Source organism: Dendropsophus ebraccatus, chromosome 3 (assembly GCF_027789765.1).
Source record: "Dendropsophus ebraccatus isolate aDenEbr1 chromosome 3, aDenEbr1.pat, whole genome shotgun sequence".
NCBI lineage: Eukaryota > Metazoa > Chordata > Amphibia > Anura > Hylidae > Dendropsophus > Dendropsophus ebraccatus.
The window spans coordinates 94,496,474-94,523,502 of NC_091456.1; the positions used below are offsets into that span (position 1 = coordinate 94,496,474).

Genomic DNA, 27,029 nt, shown 5'->3' on the forward strand with positions numbered 1-27,029 from the left:
CAATGACCATATTCAATGCAACACAATTGTAGCTGGTAAATATATGAAATATATAACATGAGAGCAAGGGTATTTGTACACTACAATGTTTCTTCCATTATTCTCTCCTCTGTGATTAGGCAGCATGGACTGTGCTAAAGACCATTAAAAAAGCTCCCGATTGTGATTTTATCCTGTTCCTCTTTGTTGCCAAACAGGTAGGGAGAATATAGGGCAAATATGTAGTGTGCATAAGACCATTTAGTGATATTTTTCATGTACACAAAAGATATGTTACCCATTCATACCCATACTCTTCAAATAACAAAGGTTAAGCAAAGAGACCCAGCAAGAACTAGGAGATAATATTCCTACCACAAAACAGCACTACATTTTATTTGTAAGCAAACAGTAATAATACAAAAGACAGAGCTCCCCCACCCTTCCCACCCTTCCTGTCCCTCTATTATACCCTTCCCTACTCCTTCAGAAACCTACATTTGTATATTACATAATGATGCTGGTCGAGCAGGGCATAGTAAGTCATGTCCTATCTCTGGAACTGGTAATGGACCACTGCTCCATATCAGGGCCTATATTATTATCAACCACACAATGACTGAATGTAGCTAGAACAAAAAAAGAACAAGAAGCACCTCAGTGGTCCAAGTATTTCCATAAAAAGAAATAATGGGAGCTCAAACTGATGTATACAAGCATATCCTCTCCATACATATATTGATCCCATGGTCTAGAAATGGAATAGGTAGACCGTGTATGGGGAAAAAACAAGCACTTCTGATGGTATTGTTGGGAAATCTTGCTGCAATCAGAACACAATAAAATCAGAAGAACAGAGTTCACCTGGCATTTTAAATTGGTTATCCAGGCTTAAAAAAACATGTCCATTTTCTTCCAAAAGTATCACCTCTCTTGTTCTGAGCTTGGGTGTGTTTTTGCAAGAAAGCAGCTGTGTTTTTTCTAGTTCAGGATATGTTTAAGGTAAACTTGTTACCTCTACAGAGACTATAGTATAAAATGTAAGTGTTTATTATGCCATTAAAAGTGTATTCCAAGATAGATTATTCATTTATTCAGGCTGGTCCATAACAAATGTACTTTCCTCACTCCCGCCACCATTCTGATGGAGCCAGTCCCATTCCACAGTTTTGGGTCAGCATGTGCACTACCATCTCAGCCAATCAGCAGCTGAGAAGGGAAACTGCTGTGGCCACTGATTGGCATAGGGGGCAGTACACAAAACAGAAGAAGCCTTCTAGAACAAAACTGCCTCTATAAGAATGGTGGCTGGAGTGAGGAACGTAAGTATAGTTGTTATACACCAGGCTAAGCAAAACCATGTCAGTATGAATGCCATTAACTGTTCTAAAGAACATAGATATTAAGGAATCGTTGAGCAATATGGTTTCACACCTAAGAAATTATCAAATCTACTATGACATTTCAATCACTGAACTATTGATGTGCTTTGTGCTCTTAAACACATCTAGCTGTCAATATCTTCTATAGCATCAAAATTTAGACTAGTCCCTTAAATAGATTTTTTTTGTGTTCCAGATCAGATGCACATTGACAAGTCACATGTAAAATTCTTCATTCAGAAGAGCATTCTTCAACAAACAGCATTATTTTCTTGTTAAGGAAATGTTTTCTAAGAAGTCTCTGTTGGACAGGTTTTTGCAATGTTTGTTCTGCAATTAAATAGAGGTATGACAAATAAGACATAAATTAAACTGCATCCTGTTTAATGATCTTCCGAGTTGTATATCTATTTTTTCGTACTGTTGTTTGGCTCTAGAATAAAGGTGCTCAGTAAGACACGCACAAATATAAACACCAGATTTACTTATAAAAGAAATGAGATTTGTATTCAATCTGGTACTGTTTGCATCAGGGCCATACTGGAAATGTTCTTGCAAACATCTAATACTAACGGGTTCTGGAATTAATAAGTCTTCTCCTGCATCATGTTGGTTGCTCCAAACCCAAGATGGGTTTCTCAGCAGAAGATGGAATGCACAGGACAATACTTCAACGCTCATTAATAATAGTTGTCCTTAGCTCTCCGATGTGGGTGCTGGTCCTCTTTTCTCCTCTCACGGTGGGATTTGTGCTGGTGATGATGGTGGTGATGGTGATGGTGGTGATTATTATTATTATGGTGGTGACGATTGTGATGCTGGTTGTGCTGATGGTGTCTGTGCTGGTGGTGATGTCTTCGACTTCTGTGATGTCTTCTGGCTGTTTGGTAGAAGAAAGTTACATATCAATATACACAATTCATTTTATTTTCTCTGATTTATGAGTTTTCTCTCCTGATGACAGATGTTCACTGCCACTGTTAAACAGAAGAATATTCTAGTGGAATCATTAAAAAAAAAATAAAAAAAATTAAAGCATCAGTCAACTCCTGGGCAGTATGGTGCAACGTAGCGTTGGTGGATGAAACAAGATATGATGTGCTTAATTGGATTCAGGTCTAGGGATCAGGTGGACCAGTCCACAGCATCAATGCCTTCATCGTGCAGGAACTACTGAAACACTTCAGCCACTACTGCCACATGAGGCCTAGAATTGTCATACATCGGGAGGAACCCAGGGCCTACTGCACCTGGATGTGGTTTTACAATTGGTCTAAAGATTTCACCCCAGTACCTAATAGCTCTGGCTGTCAAATGGGCTGTGCAGCCCTCCAAAGAAGTGCCATCCCACATTTTCCAGAGTGCCTCAGTGTCATGTCTGTCATGTCACCAGGAGTGTAACTGGTAGGACAAAATTATAATGGAAAGATTTGCTCTGCTTCTGTGCTTTCAATCCACTTCTGGTTTTGGTTGAAAAAAAGGATCAAAAGACTGATGGATATACTATGTGTGAACATAGACTTAGGAACGCCCCTTTTACAGATAATTTCTTACTGTTATTTTTTGCACTTTACAAATTACCCCACCCCCACCACTGGAACTCATTTTACCCCCAAGCCTGCCCCAGTCACTGACTGGTTGAGGAGGTAATACACCAGCTGGGTCATGATGTCACTGGAGAAGGAGATTCAGGAGCCTGGCAGGAGTCCAGGAGCAGTAAGGTACTGCTGCGGAGGCACGGACGGGGACAGGTGAGTGGCGCTAGTGTATTTTGTTCCTCCCTGCCCCTGCCTGCTGGAAAAGATTCTATTTCACCGGACTCCCCTTTATGGCGCATAATTTATAACCTGCAAAAAATTATTGCAGAACATTAGGGGACTTCTAAAACATGAATCGGGACATCTGCAACAAGGAGCAGGACGTTTCTCCCTTCTACAATATATAAATATAAGCTCCTGTTGCACACTTTTGCGTAATTCGTATACCTTACCTACCAAACCTTTTTTTATGTCATTTACCAAACATATTAAAAAGAATAAGATCCAATACAGACCCTTGAGGCACACCACTTGTAATGGTCTCTGCTCAGAATACACACCATTACCAACAACAATCCTCTGTTATCAATATTTCAGCCAACCACAAATCCTTTGTACTATGTTGGTGAACAACTTAGGCAGATACCAAATTAGGAGGTAGGAGTTAAAAAACAGTTCTTATCTTCTCTGATTCTGTCAGTGTTGTCTCTTGTTTTATTACTTTCCTTCTATGACCTCTAACCTGGTGACACCTCTGCTCCTGTTTCTGCACAGACATCTGTATACAGCTGACCACTGGAACTGAATTTTAGCACATCAGGCATAAACAGTCAACCATAAAGGGAATCTGTCAACATGTTTTAAATTGCTGACACTGTTAGATAGCTGTTAGCACAAGGAGACACATGGTACCTTTCATATATTCATCAGTGCTTGAAGAATGTAGAAAATGCCTTTATTTTCTTGTACAAAGAGTCAAAGAGGCTTTTCCAAGCTCCTGAATAGCCACAAGCTGCAATACCTTCTCTACCTGGAGTCCCAAGCAGGGACAGGTATAGGAGGGGGGAATAAGGAGGTGTTAGGGTCCTATTACACGGAATGATTTTTAACAATGAACTACTAACGATAAACGATTGCAAACAAGATTGTTTATCGTTAACCTAAAATCTTCACCATATTACACAGAACGATAGTCGTTAGTTACGATCGTTACTACGATTGTTATTGCGATCGTTACAATGATTGTTTATTCCTTCTGATCCCAGCAAAACAATGAACAATTTGCAATTTCACTGAACGAACTTAGAGAACAAATGCAGAACTGGAGCGAACAAATGTGGAATTACATCGAATGGTCAGCAAGCGATTAGCGCACGATTAACGAAAATTTTAGGTTTAGATCTAAATCAATGATCAATGACACAAGAACGATTTTTCGATCCTTGCCTGCAATTAAACAGAACCATTATCGTTTAAATTCAAACAATATAACGATTTTTCGCATGATAATCGTCCCTGTAATAGGGCCCTTACAGCTTACTGCACTTCAGGACCTCTTTGGCTCTTTTCACTGAAGAATAAAAACATTTTCTATGTTTTGGAACACACAGATGGATATATAGAAGGTACAGTGTGTCTTCTTGACCTAACAGCTATATAACAGTGTCAGAAGTTTGAAATTCTTTAGAGGTTTATGGGCTCAGTTGTAGCTGTATCTCCTGCAACCCCTACAGCTACACAACTGTATGGTGATAATATTTAGTCCTTGTATATTAGTATTATTTGGTAACTGTATGACTTTTATTTAGAGGTATATGTTATCATTTGTAACAAATGGTCTTATCGTTATGTTATGGACATATACTGTACATAATATATATGTACTGTATGTGTATTTGTATTTAGATCTTCCAATGCTGCATTTATCTCAGCCTGAGGCTCTGTTACCTATAAATACAGCACTGCATTTCATTGTGTAATTTATCTACATACAGGGATACATACGTTTAACGCACAGGATCCTAGGCTTGTCCCATCTTCCATTCTTGTGACATCGAATAGTTGGTATGTGTCGCTGTATGAAGCCATCTTGGCACTGATAACGCACGGTGGAATGGATGCTGTATTTTTCTTTCTTTTTGCCAATGATATGAGCATTTCTCACCGTAGGAGGGGCATTGCAAAGCACTAGCAAAAGAAAATTGTGATTTCAGTTACCAAACAAGATGCTTATTTTATACCATTTAAATCCCATTTGTCTATACATGCAAATGTAATACTACTAATATTTCAGAGCAATGCAGAATAACAACAAAATATTTTAAGGGGATTTCTTACCAGTCCCTTTCTTGCAGATATAGGGCAGGTTATAGTTACATGGGACATCATTCCACTTGCCCTCTTCATGGGAGACCATGACCACACAGTCTTCACCTCCAGCAAAAAAATTATCAGGCTGTTGGTCTCGCCAGCTCTCATATTGCTGCAACAGACATAAACATCAAAGTTGGTTCATCATTTTGACAATTAATGTATAGGAGGAACCACCTACCAGCAAATAAAACTGGCATGATTGGAAGGTCTAGATATATCTGCACTAAGCTCAGGACATCCAAGCTGCTGAACAATTTATGGGTAATTAGTTCATAATGCTGGGCTTAACACATTAAATTAGGTTTCAAAAACGAGTAGCTCTACTGAAAAGGGAACAAAACTTATAAATTGTGACCTTTTTAATACAGTGTAATGTCATGCAAACATGGATGATGTTAATGAAGTAGCCAGCCAGCCAGCCACGTAATTAGCGCAGCTTACTCACCAGTGCTGTATTATCCGTCCACTGAAAATCCTGTTCTACCGTCTTGTCATTGAGGCCAATCCAGGTGTTCTCACGGCCAAAACCTTTACAGGAACAAAATGCCAGCCAATTAACTTATTACATAGTTGACTTATCAGATGAAATATTTCAGGCAAATGACCCCACTATTGAACCAGCTGAACTTTTTAACCTCTTGTTCATTTCTCTTTTAGACAAAAGATGCCATATTTCATCATAGTCACCTTCAGCAAATTAGAGAGTGTCACTGTGAAGATAGCCAAACATTGAAAAAACTCAATGATGGTATATATATGATGAAGACTGGCCAAATATAGCAATTTATTACATGCAATGCATGTATTTGCATATGTGAATATACTTACTGTTGATAAAGGCCTGCTCCTCTTGAGAATGGATGCTTGTTAGGTGTCCAGATCTTCTTCGACAGTCTCTTTCTGCTTCCTCCCATGGCCGTCGCTGGGGAAAATAACGATAACAGGAACCCTGGAATTTGTGCCAATTGTGATCACAGCCCTCTGTATCTAAAAAAAAGAAAGAAGAAAAAACGCTTACATAAAGAGTGCCACCTGATCACAGAGACCTCAGTAAAGATCAAAGTCAGCATGAGTATGAGGGAAATAGAGGGAAGTACAGACAACAGCTATTACAGCTAGACTGTACTAGTATGCCAGACTATAACCTGAGGCTGTCATCATAGCAACTATTACAACAACTGTTCACTTCAGTAAGGAGAAGAAGAATTTAAGTACATCTGTCTAAGCCTATTTGTCACTTGCCCACCTGTACCTTACTATCTATCTATCTACTGTATCTATCTATCTATCTGGCCCATCTGGAGCATGTTGTCTGTGTGCATGCCCCAATGTAGCCACTAGATGATCATCCTGCTTCTGTCACTCAAATGATGAACCCCCTCTGCATGCTCAGTATTGCTCAATCTGACAATTCTATTTCTTTGTCAATGAGTGCATTCTTGTTGTGCCAAGTTGGCACATTGAATTATCACACACACATTACACTTACAGCCTAGAACAGTGTTTCTCAACCTTTTCAAGCCAAGTACCCCCATGTGATGAGATGTTTCAGTCGAGTACCCGCAAGGTTGTGATCTGATGAAATAAGGCAGAGATCATACTGCAGCAATAGGCTATAACAATGTGACTGATCTGTAAATCCCAGTAATAATGGTTAAGTAATGTCAAATAATAATTCCCCCTTCCTTAGTAATAATGTCCCCTATAGTCATTAATAATGTCCCCTGTAGTCAGTAAGAATGTCCCCTGTAGTTAGTAATAATGCCACCTGTAGCCATATATAGTACCCTCTGTAGTCTTAAACAATGACCCCTATAGCCATTATTAATGCCCCTTCCCCCCAAAAAATGCCACATGTAACCAGACATGCCCCCTGTAGCTAGTGGTGATGCTTGTTGTAACCAGATATCCCCACCTGCCCCCTGTAGCTAGAGGTAATGCTTATTGTAGACAGATATGCTCCCATTGGACAAGGGATGGGAAACCTTTGGCCCTCCAGCTGTTGCAAAACTACAATTATCATCATGCCTGGACAGCCAAAGCTAAAGCAGCCAAGTATGCCCTTGTTGTCAAATACAATGGCCCCGGTAGCCCGGTATGTCTACTGTAGTAAGTTATGCCCCCTGCAGTCAGATATAATCCTCATAGCCAATAGCCAGGTATGCCCTCTGCAGACAGATATGCCCCATATAGCCAGGTATGCCCTTTGCAGCCAGATATGATCCTCATAGCCAGGTATGCTTCTTGTAGCCAGGTATGTCCACTGTAATCAAATATGCCACCTGCAACCTGGTACGCCCACTGAAGCCAGATTTGCCTCTTGTAGCCAGATATGCCCCTTGTAGCAAGATATAACTCCTGCAGCCAGATATGCCCCTTGAAGGTAGGTATGCCCCCCTGCAGACATATGCCCACTGTAGCCAGAAATACCCCCCTGCAGACATATGCCCACTGTAGTCTGGTATGTCCCACTGCAGACATATGCCCCTTGAGGACAGGTATGCGCCTCCCCTGCATCAGATTTGCCCCCTGTCACCAGGTATGCCCCCCTACCGACATATGCTCCTTATAATCAGGTATACCCCCTGCAGACATATGCCCATTGTGATCAGGTATATCCCCTGCAGACACATGCCCCTTGTGGCCAGGTATATCCCTGCAGACATATGCCCCTTGTGACCAGGTATATCCCCTGCAGACATATGCCCCCTGTGACCAGGTATATCCCCTGCTGACACATGCCCCTTGTGGCCAGGTATATCCCTGCAGACATATGCCCCTTGTGACCAGGTATATCCCCTGCAGACATATGCCCCTTTTGACCTAGTATACCCCCTGCAGACATATGCCCCTTGTGTCCAGGTACCGATACTCATTGCCTTTTCCAGCAGCTGTACTTAGCAGGAGGCAGGAGGGGTTTTGTGCACCAGGCAGATGCTGCAGTTGGGTGTTGCACAAAGCACCCCTGCCCCGCACACACAGCTCCTGACAGCCGAGAGCACAGGGCTGGACTGAGAGTGAAAAGCAAACATGCCCTGCCAGCCCACATACAATTCTTCCAGCATCCATTGTGTCAACTGTGCAGCACAGAAAAAAAACATTATATCATCACTTCAAAATAACAAGGTACAGCACAGCCAAACAAATGGGGTTACCCGTTTGGTTTGCTGCGCTGCACCTTATTTTGAAGTGATGGAAGAAAAGTTACACGTTTTCCACTTATTGGGTGTGCTGTGGGACTTCTGTTGAACTGTATCTTGAAGGCCTGAAGTCAGGACCACCTGCTGGTGTGGTATCAAAGCCTTGTACTGTAAGAAACAATGTGGTAATGAAGGTGTATATTTGAGTTTTGCCACAAGAGGTCACTGTCTGTATATTTGTAACTGTTGCACAGCTGTAGTCATGTAAGAGTTATTGATTTGTTTGTGATCTGCACACCAATGAGAGTTACCCTTCTCTTCCACCTATCTCTATCCTCCTTTCTTCTTGCATACTCTTCTCCACCATTCACAGGAGCTGTTGCATACACCCTGTAGGAAGTTGCCACGTGGGGAGAGGAAGTGTAGACATACTTGGTTAGCTCAGTTCAGTCCAGAGTAGTCTAGTCTGGAGTGTGGTAGTAGACAGACACCTATGGAGAACACAGAGACTTTCTGTCTCTATCTCGCAACGCAGGTGACACCGGGACACTCTGACACTTTGCTCAACTGAAGTAACTAGGACTGGGGCTTGTGTCACACTCATAGGACGGGTGACTCGACACTGCAGTGCAAAAGGTGGTATAGTGACAAAGGTCAAAACACGAGCACAAGTATTCTTCTCTCAAGTATTCTCTTAAAGTATTCTTCTTCTTGTAAAGTTCCGGCAGAACACAGTACTACTTTGGGTTGGGACTCTTACGACTTACTCCTCTCCACTCATCTGAACACTCTGTACTCTTCTCAGCACACAACTAAGTCAGCACTGCAACTCTTCTCTCTAGCTCAACGGCAGATCTAGTGAAGTTCAGTCTGCATCAGCTACGTATTATACGATACACTTGTATGACAGAAGGTTCATCAGTAAAGAAAGAAAGTTTAATTATTTTACTGGGACCCTGTGATTATTGCACCAGCACCAACACACAAGCTACACTGTCCTTGTGTCACCTCACCTTTCTGTGGGTGCTGGTTCCGACAGTCCGGGTGGGTCATAAGTCCACTCCGGACCACCGTGATAAGCACTCGAAGGGACCAATCACAACCCGGCAGGTCACTGACCATTGGGGAAAAGTATAGCCAGCCACAAAAAACTAAAAGCAGGTGTGCCTGCACTGGTGCACTGGTGTCACTCAAAGCAGCACACTGAGCATGGCGGGATTCCGCGTCTGAGAGATCGGGGCCTATGATGTTAAAGGAGCTGGGGGGATGATCCAATTTCCATCTCTGTGGCACAGGCATGGTGAGGGAAGGTAATGTGCTTTTGGCACATCTGTAGCATTCACCAGTACAAGGAGCAAAAACGACACTGACCACCAATGATTAAAATGAATATACGAGGCACTGCAAACTGTAACAAGACACATTAACCCCATTCTCACCCTGATTGTCTTTCCTTTATGTGCTGTGCTTTCCTAAATGTAAAAGGACCTTTACCAAATAATACCCGACTTTATGCCCACTTTTTGGTTTTAAATATGTTTTTCATATTTCCCCACCTCTAAAACTTTAGGGGCATCTTATTATCAGGTGCATCTCATAAAGCGAAAAATACATATAAATATATATTTTATTGAATGGTAGAACTAGTGACACAGAGCTACACAGAGACTGTGTTAGTTCTCCTAGCATAGGCTCATGTGAGCCTATTTACATTCCTTTCTGCTACCCTCTTGCTGGTTTATTGATCTAAGCCTGACACTATCATAAATTATCAAGTGGAACAGACTATTTTCAGTACATATAGACAGATCACAATGTTCAAACTCATTTTACCTCTTCTCTTTATCTATAGAGTTCACAAAAAACTTCCCAACTGTTCACATGAACAAATGTAAAGCATTTCAAACATCAGCTGCTTGAATTTTACAGAATTTGACTGCAATACCCTGCACAATTAGGTCCTTAATATTGTGATCTTGAAAGACCCATTTAAAGGGGTTTTATGGGTTGAAATGATTCATGACTAGTGTTGAGTGGACTTGCAAAACTATTCTGGTTCCCCAATGTCCTCCAAACCTGAACTCCCTGCATTTGACTTCCAGTGGCTGGAGAAGTTGGATGTTGCCCTAGGCTGTATACATGTTTTTCTGGCAGCCCTAGGGCAGTGTCCAATTTCTCCAGCTGCTGGGAGTCAAATGCTGAGTGTTCGGGTTTGGAGAACGTTGCTGAACCCGAACAGTACGGGAAGTCTGCTCAACAGTATTCATGACCTATCCTCAAAGTAAGCCATCAATTGCTGATCTCTGGGGTGCCCATACTATACAGTGAATAGGACCTGAAGCCATGTGTTGTTCATTGTATAGTGGCAATGCTGATTTACTGCAGCTTAGCTCCTGGTTAAGTGAATGCTTTTCTCGAACAGCTGATCAACCAGGGTGATACGTGCCAGGTGTCAGTGTCGGCACCCCACCGATCAGAAATTGATGGCCTATCCTAAAGATAGCTCTCAATCATTTTTGCCTGAAAAATCTTTAAGGACTGAATTCTATTTATCTGTGAACCTCGGCTAGCGCATGGAATCATAAACAGAGTAGTTTACTTGGCTTTTGTATTGTCTATTAGCCACTTATATTTTGCACATAAAGTTGCACAAAGGTTGCTTTGACTGCAAGGTGTCCAGTTTTAAAACATGTACGTAGTATATTTGCAGTCAGAAAATATGTGTATTCTGCTGATCTAACCATTACTTTAGAATGTATTTCATGTTAGCCCCTTTCCGACCAGGCACATTTCACATGCCAATACATAATGGAAGACATCCATAATATTTATAGTCTATGGACAGTCAGCAAGCATTTAAATAATTATAGACTTCTTTTTATTCTATCACATATAAAACGTCTTATAAGGGGTGGCCGTGAAAACTCTGTGGAGGCCACTAGCTGCCTTGTGTTCCATAAGATGATATCATCATGTCAAGATCATAATGCTAAAACAGCAAAGATCTGGTGTGGAAATAAATAAAAAAAAATCTGAAAATGTTATTGCTTCTCATTTTGGGGAATTACTGGAGTTTTACTGTATAAAAACCTTTTCAATTGATTTCTTAGTGTAAGCAGAGAAACCATTTGGTAAATTTGGTAGGACAGAAGTAACGGTTGGTCACATGATCCTTCTCTTCCTGCCCTATCATTGGGACGGCAAATGGCATTGACTTGCATGAACCTCTCAGCCAACCTCACATAGGACATCTTGCAAAGATGTTGGATTTGTCTTGATCACCAAACTTGCATCCAAAGTACAGCTCATAGGCTTTCATGATAACAGCTGTCATGGTGCATCATTGAGGCTTCAGCGTGTACTCTCCACAAATGTAACATAAAGTACTGCGACTGTTCCGACACTGCCAAGACATTTTAACTGGATCAAATAAAACTTTAGTAGTTAATAGCTGCTTAGATTTAAAATAACTTGCAGAATCTTTGCAAGCAGGTTTTACATCCTCTGCAGGCAGCGTCCAGACATGTCTAGGTGTGCCTAGCCTGTACCTATTCCAGTGAAGTTTTGCAACTTCAATGAAATGCAAGAAACTCAAGCCTTTGCTTGTCTAGTATGGTATTATGTATAAATTAAATAACAGCACATATATTGTGGACAATTAAATAAGATACACTCAAGGGTTTTCAGGAAGCAAAATCTTCATTGTCCAGTGTTATTGATCATAGTGGGTCTCACATGCCTCTCTGACACTGTCCCAGAAAATAAAAGACCTTTTTTTTTTTGAACAGAGATGACAGAACAGGCAATGAAGACTAAGGCACCAATAAAATGCTTGCTTAGTAAGCAATATATGCTCATACAAGCTGTCAGTTTTTCTTTAAAGAATCGCATCTTTACAAACCTATTATTATTTTTTATAATGCTATGGAGGTGGTTTACAGACTATATATATGTTGAAGTGTTAAATGTCTATTAAGGTTAAACATTGGGAAGGTTATTCTATAGGTGTCCCAACTGCTGACTCAAATCCTTTTTAGTTACAGTAAAAGGGTATGTATCAACTTTAGCGTAGGACAAAAATAGGAAATATGGCATATTAGCTCAGTTGTATGAGAGGATGGCATATTGGCTAATTGAACATGTGGGGAGTGGTAACATGGCCTGATTCCCAGATCTTTTAAGAAATTAACCAACCACAAAGAATGGTGTAACTGTCAAACAGTATTCTTTTATGGATATAGTAAATATATATATATATATATATATATATATATTTTTTTTTTTTTTAATGGGTTAGGGGCAGTCATCTACCCTGTACTACAGCAATGATCATTTACTCTCCAGACACAATACTGTAAGACAAATATTAATATTATTTTCTTGCTTTCAATTCTTGAAGTATAATTTCCAAACTGGAAATAATTAATCCACAATTATGTTTAATTAGCATAAAAGTGGTATCCACATTTAAGCTAATGAAGTAATGTTTAGGTAATAATTACATTTTGCCAATGTGGAATTAAGTAGGAATAAATGTACAGAAACTTTGTTGGCCCCTTGACTCTCTGGGCTCTAGGCAATTGACCTGTTTACCTCGTTTTCCATAATCTGTGCTAATTAGAGCAGTGAAAGCAATGGCACACATCACATCATAGAAAAGAGAAATAAATCTTACATCAGGGATATGGACCTTCCATATTTCTGACCACAATGAGCTGCATAGTCTGCAATGCTGACTGTTCCACTCTTGTCCTCTGGGAATGGAATAGCCAGCTAACTAATTGGATTTGTAGGACCTTTTAGCTGTTCGATACCTAACATGCCATAGAATTACAAATGAATATATTTATTATTATTATTGTCTTGTGCAATCATTAGACTGGCATTCCTCTAACTCATACTTTAATTTTCCATGACTTTAGCTTCTCATCAACACCCCTGAGAATGAAGATGCCAAGAATATTAGTCTATCCATTTAGATAGCATCTTTCTGCCTTTACACAATCCAATGTTGTTGTAATGTAATCTATTTTGTACTATGCTGTTTTTTCTAATTAGCTCCCATGGAATAAGTAATAAACAGCAACAATAGTATCTTTTGATCCATCAATTATAAATGATTCTTCAAAGCAGAAGCTTTGTATTTTCATGTGATTTTCACTTTCTTGAACATGACCTCCTGGGATTTTTGTTTTATCTATATGCACTCTTTGTCTTCTGGTTACACTGTAGGGAAATGTGAGAGCAACACAGATTTTCCATGATCTCGCAGTAGACTATTTGAATGCAATTAGCAAAATCACAGAGGTCTATTAAACAGCTATTTCCCCAAAGCAGAGAAATACTTAACGCACGTATTTTCTACAGCATATCAAGGTGATTATTGTCAAGCGTTTGTCTTTCAGTGCTTTTCACTTTTCTGCTACTAATGTAGAGTTGCTGATCAACTTGAATTAAATCATGCCAGGTTGATGGCAAGGGCCACACGCCGCAACTTGCCAGTTCATGCTTGCGTCACTGATCTGTCTCCTGGTGGCGTGGATTGCACATGCACCATAGGATTCTGCTGAGCAGCCCAACTGAGGGCATTGGCTTCAGGCTCTCAGCTTGTGTGGGCCACCCAACAGACATCTTTTGATGAAGTTGCACCCTCTGCTTCGCCTCCAGCCGTATTCAATTCAGAATCCTGGTTCGAATTGACAACCTGCACTCCTTACAGTTGTTGGACATTTAGTTCTTCCCCAAAGTGACCCCAGAGATTAGAGTAATATATGAAACATGTAATGCATTGCACAGCACAATATGTATTTTAATAGAACATGTAATGCATTGCACACTACAATCTGCCTTTATAAAAATATGGTTTTGACATTAAAGGGGTAGTGCGGCGCTAAGAAATTATTCACAAAATAACACACATTACAAAGTTATACAACGTCATCGGCTGCTCAGCCGCGATTGGCTACGCATAACTGTGTTTAGCCAATCGTAGCTGAGCAGCTGATGACGGGGGCCGGCATCAGGGATGGCTGCAGCGATTCGGCCGGCCTCCCGAAGATTACGTAATTGACAGAAGATCGGGGACGGGGATGACGCGCGTCAGGTATGTATGGTACACTACACTTCCGGGTCCACGTGCGGGGGTGGGGGAACGCGGGGAAGGGGGCGATTCACATACATAACATACATTACAAAGTTGTACAACTTTGTAATGTGTGTTATTCTGTGAATAATTTCTTAGCGCCCTACCCCTTTAAAACATGTAATGCTTATACAGTGGTACCTTGGTTTAAGAGTAACGAGCGTACAATTTTTCAAAACTGTGACTTGGTTTAAAAGCATTGCTTTGGTTTAAGAGCTCCCTGTGCTAGGTGGGTACAAGGGCGAGTGGGGGAGGGGCATGGTTTGTATAGTGTGGTCTGCAGCCCTGTACCCTGACCCAGGAAGTCTCCCCCACCTTCCAAATCATAGCAGATCCACTTTAGGCTGGGGCTAACATCAGGGGACAGGACGGTGGATATAATCTCTCCAACCCCTCTCTCCCCAGACAGAAAGTGCTGCTATACTGTGCCCATATATGTCCTGCTCATTCCTTCATGCTCCCTGCAGTCTCTGTTAGCCCTTGTGTTTCCCATCCTCTCCATTACTGTACAGTAACTTATAATATCACATATTCTGCTGTTTCTTAATGTTTGTTTCATCTGTTTTACATGTTATTCAGAATAATAAATCATTATTTTTGAGATGCGGAACCAATTGTCTGCATTTCTATGATTTCTTATGGGAAAATTTGCTTTGGTTTAAGAGTGGATTTGGATTACAAGCGCGGTCCCAGAACGAATTATGCTCATAATCCAAGGCACCACTGTAGCAATATATGGGTTTCTATATTGAGTCTCTCCTTTCCATTGCCCTCAGTTGGGACGCTCAGCCCTACAGTGCATGTGTGATCCACGTCACCAGCAGCACATGGCCGACAGAGATGACGGCAGCAGGGTGTAGGAGGCCGGCTAGTGGTAAATATGCAGGGAAAAAGAGGGAGGAGAAAGTATTGGTTAAGTATGCCAAAGTGCACCTCAAACGCCAAGCCACTACTCCTCTTTGACTCCTGGTTGCAGTGGGTTTGTAAAGACTGTAGAAAATCTACAGCACAGATGCATTGAAAACAGGTACCATACACAATAGGGGACAGACACCTACACTACACTGTCAGCACGGGTCCAGTCCAGGTGCTAACAAATTCCCTAGGAGGCAGGAAAAATGTGGTGTTGGCAGGTTAAAGAAGGGCAGAGAGGGCACTAAGGAAAGGTTCAGTGGATGGGCACTGAGTAGTGACAGAGAACATGGTATCTCATAATATTTTTAGTAGGTTTACAATTTAATGTTGGTCTGCATTCATAGCCATCCTGGACAGGATCAGCACCTGTCTGTAATCTCTAACGACTGTCCCTTAGGGGACTTAGGGTCTTATTACACGGGCCGACCAGGGCCCGATAACTGTAGACGTTACCGATGTCCTTGCAGCCTTTGCTTCAACTGTATTCATTACCTATCGATGCTGCAGGGCTTCTCTTGCGCTCTGCTTCTCCCCGGGTCCTGCGCGCTCCAGCTTCAGAGCGGCCTGTCTCAGCTTACAAGCCGCTCAGCCAATCACTGGCCGCGGCGGTCCTGGCCTGTGAATGGCTGACCGGCCTGTCAGCTCAGACAGGCCGCTCTGAAGCTGGAGCGCGCGGGACCCGGGGAGAAGCAGAGCGCAAGAGAAGCCCTGCAGCATGGATAGGTAATGCATACAGTCCAAACCTATATCAACAATCAGCTGATGATCGTTGTCATCGGCTAATCATTGTCTCTATTCTATGGAACGATAATTGTCCGAATCGGCCCAATTTGGACGATTATCACTCCATGGAATAGGCCCCTTACTGTATATATGCAATGCTCTGATTGCATATACTGATGAATGCTGTTATCGGCAATCCGTGCATAGAGTCTGCCTGAGAGCAGACTCTATGCACAGATCAAAGATCCAACAGGACAGAGGTAAGTGGCTTACCCCTGCCTGTTAGTACAAGTGATCGATACCTGTCACTGACTTCCTTAAATGCCGTGATCGCTATGCACTGGTCACTGATGGTGAGTGTCAGCTGCTGATAGATGTGTAATCAGAAACTGTAACAAATGCATAAAAATTGTCCCCATATGTATGGTGATTTACACTGTAAAGTGTAAGTGTGCCTTTACACAGAGAGATTTATCTGACAGATTTTTGAAACCAAAGCCAGGCTTTGAGAAGAGGAGAAATCTTAATCTTTCCTTTATGATCTGTTCTCTGTTTATAGTCTGTTCCTGGCTTTGGCTTCAAAAATCTGTCAGATAACTCTCTCTGTGTAAAGGCACCCTAAGGCCCACTTCATACATGGTAGCCTCCTCATGGCAAGGGTGTGCCCAGGGATAAATTAAAGGGGTACTCTTAAGATGTTTTTTTTTTTAATCAACTGCTGTCAGAAAGTTATACAGATTTGTAAATTACTTCTATTAAAAAATCTCAACTTTTTAAATACTCCGCTGCTGTATGTCCTGCAGGAATTGGTGTGTTCTTTTCAGTCTGACAAGGTGATCGCTGCTGCCACCTCTGTCTGTGACAGGAAATGTCCAGAGCAGTAGCAAATCCACATAGAAAACCTCTTCTGCATTGCACAGTTCCTGTCACGGACAGAGGTGGCAGCAGAAAAAACAGTTTCAGATTGGAAGAAATACACCAATTCCTGTAGGGCATACAGCCGATGTTAAGTACTGGAAGACTTGAAATTTTTAAACTTAAGTAATTTACAATTCTGAATAACTTTATGACACCAGTTAATTTATTTTTTTCCCTCCAGAGTACCCCTGTAACCCCTTAAGGTTTGAGACAATTTGCATTTTTCCTCCTTGTGTTTAAAAGGCCATAGCGCTTGTATTTTTTCACCTACAGACCCACATTGGCCCTTATTATTTGTGTCACTAATTGTACTTTGCAATGTCAGACTTAATTTTTGTATAAAAACAAGCTCTGAAACCGGAAAAGAATTGTATGCACGGCGAAATTGAAAACAAAATGCAAAGTTTTTTTAATTGGGGAGGGGGGGGGGGGGTTGTGTTTACGCCATCTGCCCTGTGGTGAAACTAACATGTTATGGATGTTCCTCAAGTTGTTACGATTACAACTATATGTTACTTGCATAACTTTTATTTTATTTGATGGCTTTTCAAAAATGTTAATCTTTAACAAAAACTAAATGTTCCTTAAAATTGCTCTATGACCATGCTTATAACGCTTTTATCCCTTCATCTATGGGGCTATGTGAGCTGTCATTTGTTGCGCCATGATCTGTTCTTTGTATTGGTACCTTGTTTGCATATCCGCGACTTTTTGATAACTTTTTATTACAATTTTTCTGGATTTGATGTGACCAAAAATGCGCAACTTTGCACTTTGGAATTTTTTTGCACTTACGACGTTTACCGTGCAAGATCAGGAATGTGATAACTTAATAGTTTGGTCGATTACGCACGCGACAATACCAAATATGTTTATTTTTTATTTTTTATCTATTAAATGGGAAAAGGGAGGGGATTTGGACTTTAAATGGGGGAGGGGATTTTTATTAATCAAAACACTTCTATATACACAGCACTGATCTCTCATTGAGACCAATGTTGTGTATATAATAGAGCACTGATCCATTGGACTTTGGTCTGCTGCAGACCACATCTATGGAATATCGAGCCGGGATCAGTGTCATTCCGACACTGAGGCCTGGCTGGGTAAGGAGAAGGGATCCCCCCTCCGCAATCGTATCCCTTGGAAGTGGTGGTGGGGGGGGGGGGGGTTGATCCCCCTACTAGACCACCATGGAGAGGCTATGGAGGGCATTTAAATGCAGCTGTCATGTTTGACGATTGCCCACGTCCGCTAATAGCCACAGTCCCGGGCTGCAGAAAGCAGCTGAGATCACGCCAGTTCAGAGGCCCTCTCTGAACTCCCCTAACGGTGCCATGATGTATGAAATACGTCATGGGTCGTTAGGGGGTTAATTTCCGCTACAAGCAGTGTAGCCATGGTATTGCAGTGAAAAAGCAGTTTACTTAGCGACCATTAACCCCTTCATGAACTAAGGTGGTTGATGCACGGATGTCCAGGTCAAATTCAAGCAATGTTCTTTCTCGCCATCTAAGAGCCATAGTGCTTTTCTTTTTCCATCTACAGGATTGTTTGGGGTGGCATTTTTGTGCCATGATCTCTATTTTTTGGTATCATATAGTAAAATTTTGGGGCATTTTATTAGGGTTTTTTTTTTTTTATGTTTTGGAACTTTTTTTTTTACACATTTTCCTTAGGGGACTTATATATGCAATGCTCTGATTACATATACTAATGAATGCTATTATTGGCGATCCGTGCATAAAGTCTGCCTGAGAGCACAGATCAAAGATCCAACAGGACGGAGGTAAGTGGCTTACCCCTGCCTGTTGGTACAAGTGATCGGGACCTGTCACTGACTACCTTAAACACCGCGATCGCAATGCATTGTGGCGTTTAAGGGCATTAATGGCAGGCAGCTTTGTGACCGCGGTTGCCTGTCATTAGCTCTGGCGTCAGCCACACTAATGTGTGCAGGATCACTCACATTGGAATGGTCCTGCACATATTTAAAGCCAATTCAGTCCTGGGCGGTATATATAAGTTCCTACAGCACGGGGCATGTATACAGTATATACAGATTTTGGATGTGAAGGGGTTAAAGGCAGACAGATTGGAGCTGAACTTGACCAGCAATTCAGAGTGGTTTCAGCTGCATACTGGCTGCAACTTGGCAACAGTTCAACTGCAACACAAAAACCATGCCTGAAAGGTAATCAGCGCATTTTTTTTCCAGGGGCAAAAAAGTGGCACTACTATTGAATGGGGGCACAAAGAGGCATTTCAAATGGTGCACAAAAAGGGAACCTATTAGTGAGTCAAAGCACAAAAGAGGCACTATTAGGCTATGTTCACACTATGCAATAACAATGGCTGTATTTCATAATATTTTTTAAATAGAGGATGTTTTTTGTACAACAGCTGTTGTTATAAAATAAGGCCATTGTTTTCACATAGTGTGAACATAGCTTAAAGGAGTACTCCCCCCAAGAGCTAAAAAAAATGAAATTCTCCCAAACCTAGCTGGCCTTACTCACCAAGTCCCCCTGAGTATTTTGAGCCGTCTCCCATCTTTCTAGCTGCTGCCGTTCCTGAGTTACAAGTTTTTCCTAAAAGCCAATCTATATCCAAGATAGGAAACTACATTTCCCATCATGCAATGCTTCTGCCTGATGATGGTGAAGTAGTAGAGCTGAGACAATGAAGGAGATGATGACAGTGTAGCAGAGCTGAGATGGCGGTGTTGGTGTAGCAAAGCTGAGTTGGAAGAGACGTTGTAGCAGAGCTGAGTTGGGGATGACAGTGTAGCAGAGCTGAGTTGGGGGGACGGTGTAACAGAGCTGAGTTGGGGATCACGGCTAGCAGAGCTGAGTTGGGGATGACGGCGTAGCAGAGCTGAGTTGGGGGTGACGGCATAGCAGAGCTGAGTTGGGGGTAACGGCGTAGCAGAGCTGAGTTGGGTGGGACAGCGTAGCAGAGCTGAGTTTGGGGGGACAGTGTAGCAGAGCCGCGGACGATTGAGGGAGGGCGGAGCTTGCTGCGGGCGATGGGGGCGGAGCTTGCCGCGGGCGATGGGGGCGGGGCTTGCCATGAGCGATCGCGGGGGCGGAGCTTGCCGCCGGGGGGGGGGGGTGCCGTGGGTGAGTGCAGCGGCTATGCTGCGGGTGAGTGAGGGATGCCGCGGGTGATGGGGGGGGCAGTTGGTTGTGGGGCGGGGGGCTGTGTGCTCCGGGTGAGTGCTGCCGGGAGGCTCTGGACACAGGGGTGAGCTCTGAGCTAGGGGTGACTGGGTGGCTGCTGTTAGGGAGACAGTCACAGCTGCGCTGATCACTGTCTCCCTCTGTAACAGCAGCCGCCCCATCAGTGTTCTCAGTCACTTCACTGTGCTGGGACTGAGGACACGTGATGCCGTCTCTGAGGGTCGGGGCCAGGAGCAGGGAGCGTGTCGGAGTGGACTGAGGTCTGATGATTCTATGCAATCCGTGGAGGTGAATACAGCTGGGTAACAGCAAAACTGTACAGAATCCGTAATAACTTTATATTGGAAAGATGGAAAGCTACGAGTGGGCAACGTATTAATGCAAAAATAATTTTGGGGGGAATACCCCTTTAGGCGTCCTACTATGGAGTATCGTTTTTAATGCACGAATAAAAGTTATATTTTAACAGTCCATGTCCTCTGGTGCGGGCTCCACCACCCACAGTTTTCAGCTTGTCTCTGCATTGAGGTGTCTCGCCCACGCTCAGGAGCTCGTGCACCTCCATCAACATCTAACTGCTGCTGTGAATACACTGCTTTGGGTGAGCTGTATCCTCCTTTTTTTTTTGCTATGTTCACATTAAGTAATATAGCCTGCCTGCCTCAGTGTCTCTATGCTGGTCTTAAATAAAGCCCCACCCCATTCACCCAGTCGGACTTACTAAGAGGGGCGTCATTCTTAGTAAATCTGTTGGGATTTGCGCCTATCGCATTGCAGGCGCAGAAATCGCTCTGCTCCACAGCAGGTGTCGAATTCTTCCATGATTTATGCCAGAGCGCATAATGATAAATGTGCCGCAATGTCCTAATGCTGGTGTAGTAATTTTGGGTCAGGGGTCCAAAAGTTTTAGGGTCAGAATTCATTTAGAGTTCTAGTCTATTTGTTATACTGTTTCCTAAATCTTTAAAGGGAACCAATCATTGCATTTTGGCTGATATGGTTCCCTGGAAAAAGCTGCTGTTAAGCTTGTAGGACATACCGTCCACGGCTGCAGCAGCAGCTTTATCACAGCGAAAAAGCAGTTTAATAACCCATGTGGACGGCAGACAGAGACAGGGAGGTAGTCATCTGGGTAGCTCCCTGCCGTGTGTAGTCACCGCTCTCCGCTTGGATGGGATGAGAGGTCCATTACTGGTTAGTTCCAGTCTATAGTTTATATATTTCCTGTGATAAGGTCCTTACCTTTTCCACATGTGCTTCCGCCATAGCTTGGTAAACACAAGCAAAGGAAGGAGTTTATTTCATCAATGCAGGTCCCTCCATTTTGACAGGGATTGGACAAACACTCATCAATATCTGTAAAAACATAGCGTATGCTTGTGTCAACCATTGTCATTGTTAAATAGAGAAAAAAAAAAGGTGAAAAATACCTGTATGACACATGGCAACCTTTCCACAAAAGGGCCATGAAAGATTAAGGGCCATATTACACAGCCCTGTGAGCGGGGTAAGCGGGCGTTGATCTGCAAGATTGGCGCTTGCTTACAGGGCCTATTATGATAATCGTGCTGCTAAAGCTGCATGAACATCGTTAGCAATGTCTGTGCAGCCCTTGCTTTAATATGGTACTCTGTATAAAGGAAAAAATAAAGACGCTATGCTTACCTCTTCACGCCCCCCCTTTGTCATCCTGCTGTGTCTCTGCATCTCCCGCTAACTGCAGCCGCCACTGCTATTTTGGAACCTGTCTTTGCATTGACAGCCCACTCAGCTAATCACTGGCCATAGCACTGTCCTGTCTCAGCCAGTGATCGGCTGAGAAGGCCGTCACCGCAAAATAGATTTGTCTGTGCCAGTGGTGGTTGTGGTCAGCGGGAAATGCAGGGACACAGCAGGAGGACAAAGGGGGAAGTTCCTTCTCTGTGCTAGATGTCTGAAATTATGAAATAAGCACAGTCACCCCACTAAGTATTGTAGTTAATCCATAAAATTTATAATAAACAGTTATCAAATAGTCACATATACGCAAGTAAGGTACAAAGAGAAAGAACAGGTCATGGTGCAAAAAAATGACACCTCACACAGCCACATAGACCAAATAAATAAGAGTTATAAGAATGGGAATAGAACAGTTTTAGGAACATTTAGTTTTTTAAGAAGGCTTTAATTTTTTTTTAAAAGCTGTCAAATAAAATAAAAGTTATATAAGTTGCCTATAGTTGTAATCGTACTGACTTGAGGAACATAGATAACATGTCAGTTGTACGACAGTGTGAACGGCGTAAACACAGAACCCCCTGAAATTAAAACAAAATGTGTTTGTTTTTTAAATTTCATATCGCAAATAATTTGTTTCCGATTTCTTAGCATATTTTATGGAAAAGTTAGGTATGCCATTGCAAACTACAATTTGTGTTGCAAAAAATAAGGGCTCATGTGGGTCTGTAAATGAAAAAATGCAAGAGCTATGATGCGGAGGAAAAAAAGAAAGCGTAAAAGTGAAAATTGGCTCTTTCCTTTTCCCAGTTAGTCTTATCTTATGCAGTTATATTTTATTCTCATTGTAACTTTTCACATGACACATATAAATTGGTGTGTTTATTATTTATGAATTTAATACGCTATTATGAATAATAATCTTTGCACATGTCGCTTTTCTTTCACTATTTATATATATGAAGTCATTGATCATCTATCATACTTGTGCCTATATACAGTTACATACTGGGTAAAAAACAGGGTCAGATGTGAGATGAAACTCCACTACTTGATTTTGAATTCTCCTGCAGTGCTGTGCTTCTTCAGTATGTCTCGCTATCTACCTTTCTCTATCTATCTATCTTATCTATCTATCTATCTATCTATCTATCTATCTATCTATCTATCTATCTATCTCCTATCTATCTATCTATCTATCTATCTATCTATCTCTATCTCCTATCTATCTATCTATCTATCTATCTATCTATCTATCTATCTATCCTTAAAATTTATTAACATTACAGTTTATAGGGTAATAGCTATGGACTGTCCCATATATTAATTAGTTTATTTCTACAGTTTATATCTCCATTCTATCAATAAATCAATCTCCTATCTATCTATCTATCTATCTATCTATCTTATCTATCTATGCTTAAAATTTATAAAAGGGGTTATCCAGCACTACAAAAAACATGGCCACTTTTCCCCCTACTGTTGTCTCCAGTTCAGGTGCAGTTTACAATTAAGCTCCAATTACTTCAATGGAACTGAGTTTCAAAACCCCACCCAAGCTGGAGACAACAGTAGGGGGAAAGTGGCCATGTTTTTGTAGCGCTGGATAACCCCTTTAACATTACAGTTTATAGGGTAAAAGCTATGGACTGTCCCATATATTAATTAGTTTATTTCTACAGCGCTACTGGAAAGTCTTATTGGTATTTCCCCATGATTCATCCACCATAATGTTTGTATTAACTGATTGTCTTAATTTCCTTAGTTGTTCATTAGATGCAAAATTCTTATTACTTTGTAATAAAATAATAATATGATAGTATTTGTACTTACCAATTTCACAATTCTCTCCAGTGTAACCTTTGTGACAGATACAGCTATATGTGCTTCCATTAGACTGACAGGTTCCCATATGTAGGCAAGGGCTATGAGAACATGGTTGAGGCTCACCTACAAGGTAAAGAAGCAGTTATTAATATCAATTAATACAATTCACTGTACTAAAAAGACACAACTGATGTGAACTATAAATTGCTTAATTACACTTGTGTGATCATTATTAATAAAGACAGAAAGTGGTAAGTATTAGAGATGAGCGAGTAGTGAAATATTGGACTTTCGAGAATTCGAATCGAATAGGCACCGAGATTCAACTATTCGAACGAATATTCAATCCCATTATAGTCTATGGGAAAAAAATTCTCGGCTCTTGGAAATCAAAATTCGACCACTTGGAGGTCACCCAGTCCCCCATGAAACCTCCCTAAACGATGCGAACACCTCCGGAATGACACTGGGACATTAGAGGGAGCATGCCTGGGTGCACCCAACAACCCAAAATCACAGTATAATGCCACCCTCCACAGGAAAAATATTTGCGAACGCTTTACGGCAATGTTCACACATTTCGTTTGTATTTCTTGCGTAGCGTTACATACATGATTACAATGTGCGTCTGTAGAGCGTCATGTTATTCGTGCGTATCACGCATCATGCTGTACGAAGGTTATTGGAACAGTATGTATGACGTGCCTTTTTGTGGGCTACTGGAACAATATGTATCACGTGCCTTTTACTGAGCTACTGGCCCAATAGGTATTACTTGCCTTTTACTGGGCAACTGGCACAATAGGTATCACGTGCCTTTTACTGGGCTACTGGTACAATAGGTATAAGGATAACGTGCCCTTAGTGGGCTAAACCAGGGACACTATAAGTCACTTGTACACACAGAGTACTGGAATGAATACAGCTGCTGCTGCTGCTGTTATATCATCTATTTCTTAGCACTGAGAAGTGTTTTGGATGCAGACTCCAGAGATTACTTTTTTGCTGGATATTAGCCCTGAAAAGGACGTTTAGGTTCTATAGTAAGCCTGTCTAACCAAAACGCTATTAAAACCTATCTCTCCCTGCTCGAAGAACTCTCCCTGACTAGGTTGAAAGCGCATCTGCGGTCGAGAGGCGGAAGTCAAATCTTAAATATTCGAGGCGATGTGGTTCAGTCATCCAATTAGGGTAGACGCCATTTTCGCTCTGCGTGCGTACTCCCACGGCCTCCCTCCCGCCAAGTGTGATGGGAGGGCTTTCGAATGTTTCCCGCGTATTCAACACATTACTCGATTGTATTCGAATCTTTCGAATGCCGCAATATTCGATCGAATCATATTTGCTCATCTCTAGTAAGTATATATATATATTTTTTTTAATTGTATATTTTTTTTCTTTATCATATCAACTTGAACGTGAGATATTGTGAAATATGTTAGCTATATTTAAAACATATATGTTGGTCACTTGCTATAAGGATTTTTCTACTTATTAATATTTATTTTCCAGTTTTATTCAAAATGTGTACCCCTGGAATGGAGGTTTATAAATGCTAGTGCAATGAAAGTAGTTACCCAAATAGGCAAAAAAAAACAAAACCTGAATAGTCCCAACTATAGCCCATTAGTAGGCTGGTAGTGACAGTAAATAGCCTGTATACAATAAAGCATACTAACTAGATAAACAGCCTATAGCTTGACTATACATCTTATCCTCTATAAATTTTAATTCGCTGTGGTTTCTCAGTTACAAATAGATTACATTTGTATGGCACCTATGGAAAGTGCTAAAAGGACACTTGAGTCAGTTTTTAAAGCCAAAACAATAATAATGCTAACAATCTCCACATAATTTCTTAAAGGAAAACTCAACTAATGCATCAAGGCTTCACTTCCTGGATAAAATGGTGATGTCACGACCTGACTACCAGAGCTGTGCAGGCTGTAGCTGCTGGAGAGGATGATGGCAGAGGAATGCTCAGTGTCCCTCCAGTGCTGTGTGTCCCTCAGTGTCCTTCTGCCATCATCCTCTCCAGCAGCCACAGCCCGCACAGCTCTGGGAGTCGGGTCGTGACATCACCATTTTATCCAGGAAGTGAAGCCTTGATGCAGTAGTAAGTGCAGGGAAAAAAGCACTTTATAAGCATTTTCCGTAATGAGTGTATATTGGGGATTTGTATAACTTTTGGGGGGCAATACAATACTTTAATAATAATTTTCGCCGGACTTCTTCTTTAATTGGGCATTGTCCGCCTACTCCATGTCTACATCTACATGGCTGAGATGGCTGCAGATGATATATGATGATACATTTTCTAGAAACCTTAAAGAGCAGTAGCAAAAAAAAAAAAAAAGTAAAAATATGGGAAAGGCTAATCCAGAAATGTCCTATTGACATTTCTCCTAGGCTGCCTTTCCTAATCTGTCTCCAACTTTAAATGCAAAGTATGGAAGTACAGAGCAAGTTCATGCCCACAATCATATTTCAATGCCATATTTTGCCATGCCCTTAGTCATGTGTGCAAATAACTGATGACAGGTTTGATTTAAAAGGATTTTCTGGCCCCACAGAATCTTTAGTGGCAAAAATAATAAAAGTAAAGGGCCACAAGGTATGATAAGGTATCTCTGTGTATGTAAATGATTACAATATTAGAGCGAAAGGATAGGCTTATTGGGGAAACTATAGAAAAAGGGAGGCTCTAGTACCCTGTTGCCTCAAGCCTGAATGCTAGATTAGACATGGCTGGTATGTTGGTTGCTCAAAATAAACTTTTTATACTAGATCTCATTTAACATCATTTATTTCCTACTAGATGTTTGGTGTTTCTGCATTTTCAATGAAGATATTTTGTATTTTACATTTTCTCTCTGTTACAATAGATATTGGCAATAAAACAGTTAAACACTGTAATGTATGAGTTACTGCCATCTGCCATTCTTTGTTTTGTCACCAAGAACAAATTTTCTAGAAGTTGCTGGGAGATGTGTGGACAGCAGCAAGAATAAAGAGCAATAAGAAAGTACAGAGCATTTGTGACAAGGACAGTGATAAATAGGACTCTGAACGGGAGAGAAGTGAATGGAAGCTGAAAATAAGAAAGAGACAAATAGCTGGAGAGACTTAGATAATAAAATATCCAGACAAATGAAAGAAAGGGAAGAAAAATGGAAAGCGGATGGAGATGGAAA

General features: G+C 41.4%; 1 protein-coding gene across 5 annotated transcripts in view; it reads right to left on the minus strand.

Moving 5' to 3' along the window:
• Window positions 1-446: 446 nt before the first annotated feature.
• NCAN (neurocan) overlaps window positions 447-27,029 on the minus strand; it is a 156,961-nt gene continuing 130,378 nt past the window's right edge. For 2 of the 5 annotated variants that reach the window (XM_069964409.1, XM_069964405.1), the window contains 7 exons: window positions 23,842-23,958; window positions 21,535-21,648; window positions 6,101-6,259; window positions 5,718-5,800; window positions 5,237-5,381; window positions 4,904-5,086; window positions 447-2,241 (listed from right to left, as the gene is read on the minus strand). In XM_069964409.1, coding sequence (XP_069820510.1) covers window positions 2,042-2,241; window positions 4,904-5,086; window positions 5,237-5,381; window positions 5,718-5,800; window positions 6,101-6,259; window positions 21,535-21,648; window positions 23,842-23,958 — 1,001 coding nt within the window. In that variant the 3' untranslated portion in view covers window positions 447-2,041. Of the gene's footprint in view, window positions 2,242-4,903; window positions 5,087-5,236; window positions 5,382-5,717; window positions 5,801-6,100; window positions 6,260-13,560; window positions 13,639-21,534; window positions 21,649-23,841; window positions 23,959-27,029 lie in introns of those variants that run through there. The other 3 variants (XM_069964406.1, XM_069964407.1, XM_069964408.1) reach the window with 3 other exon arrangements.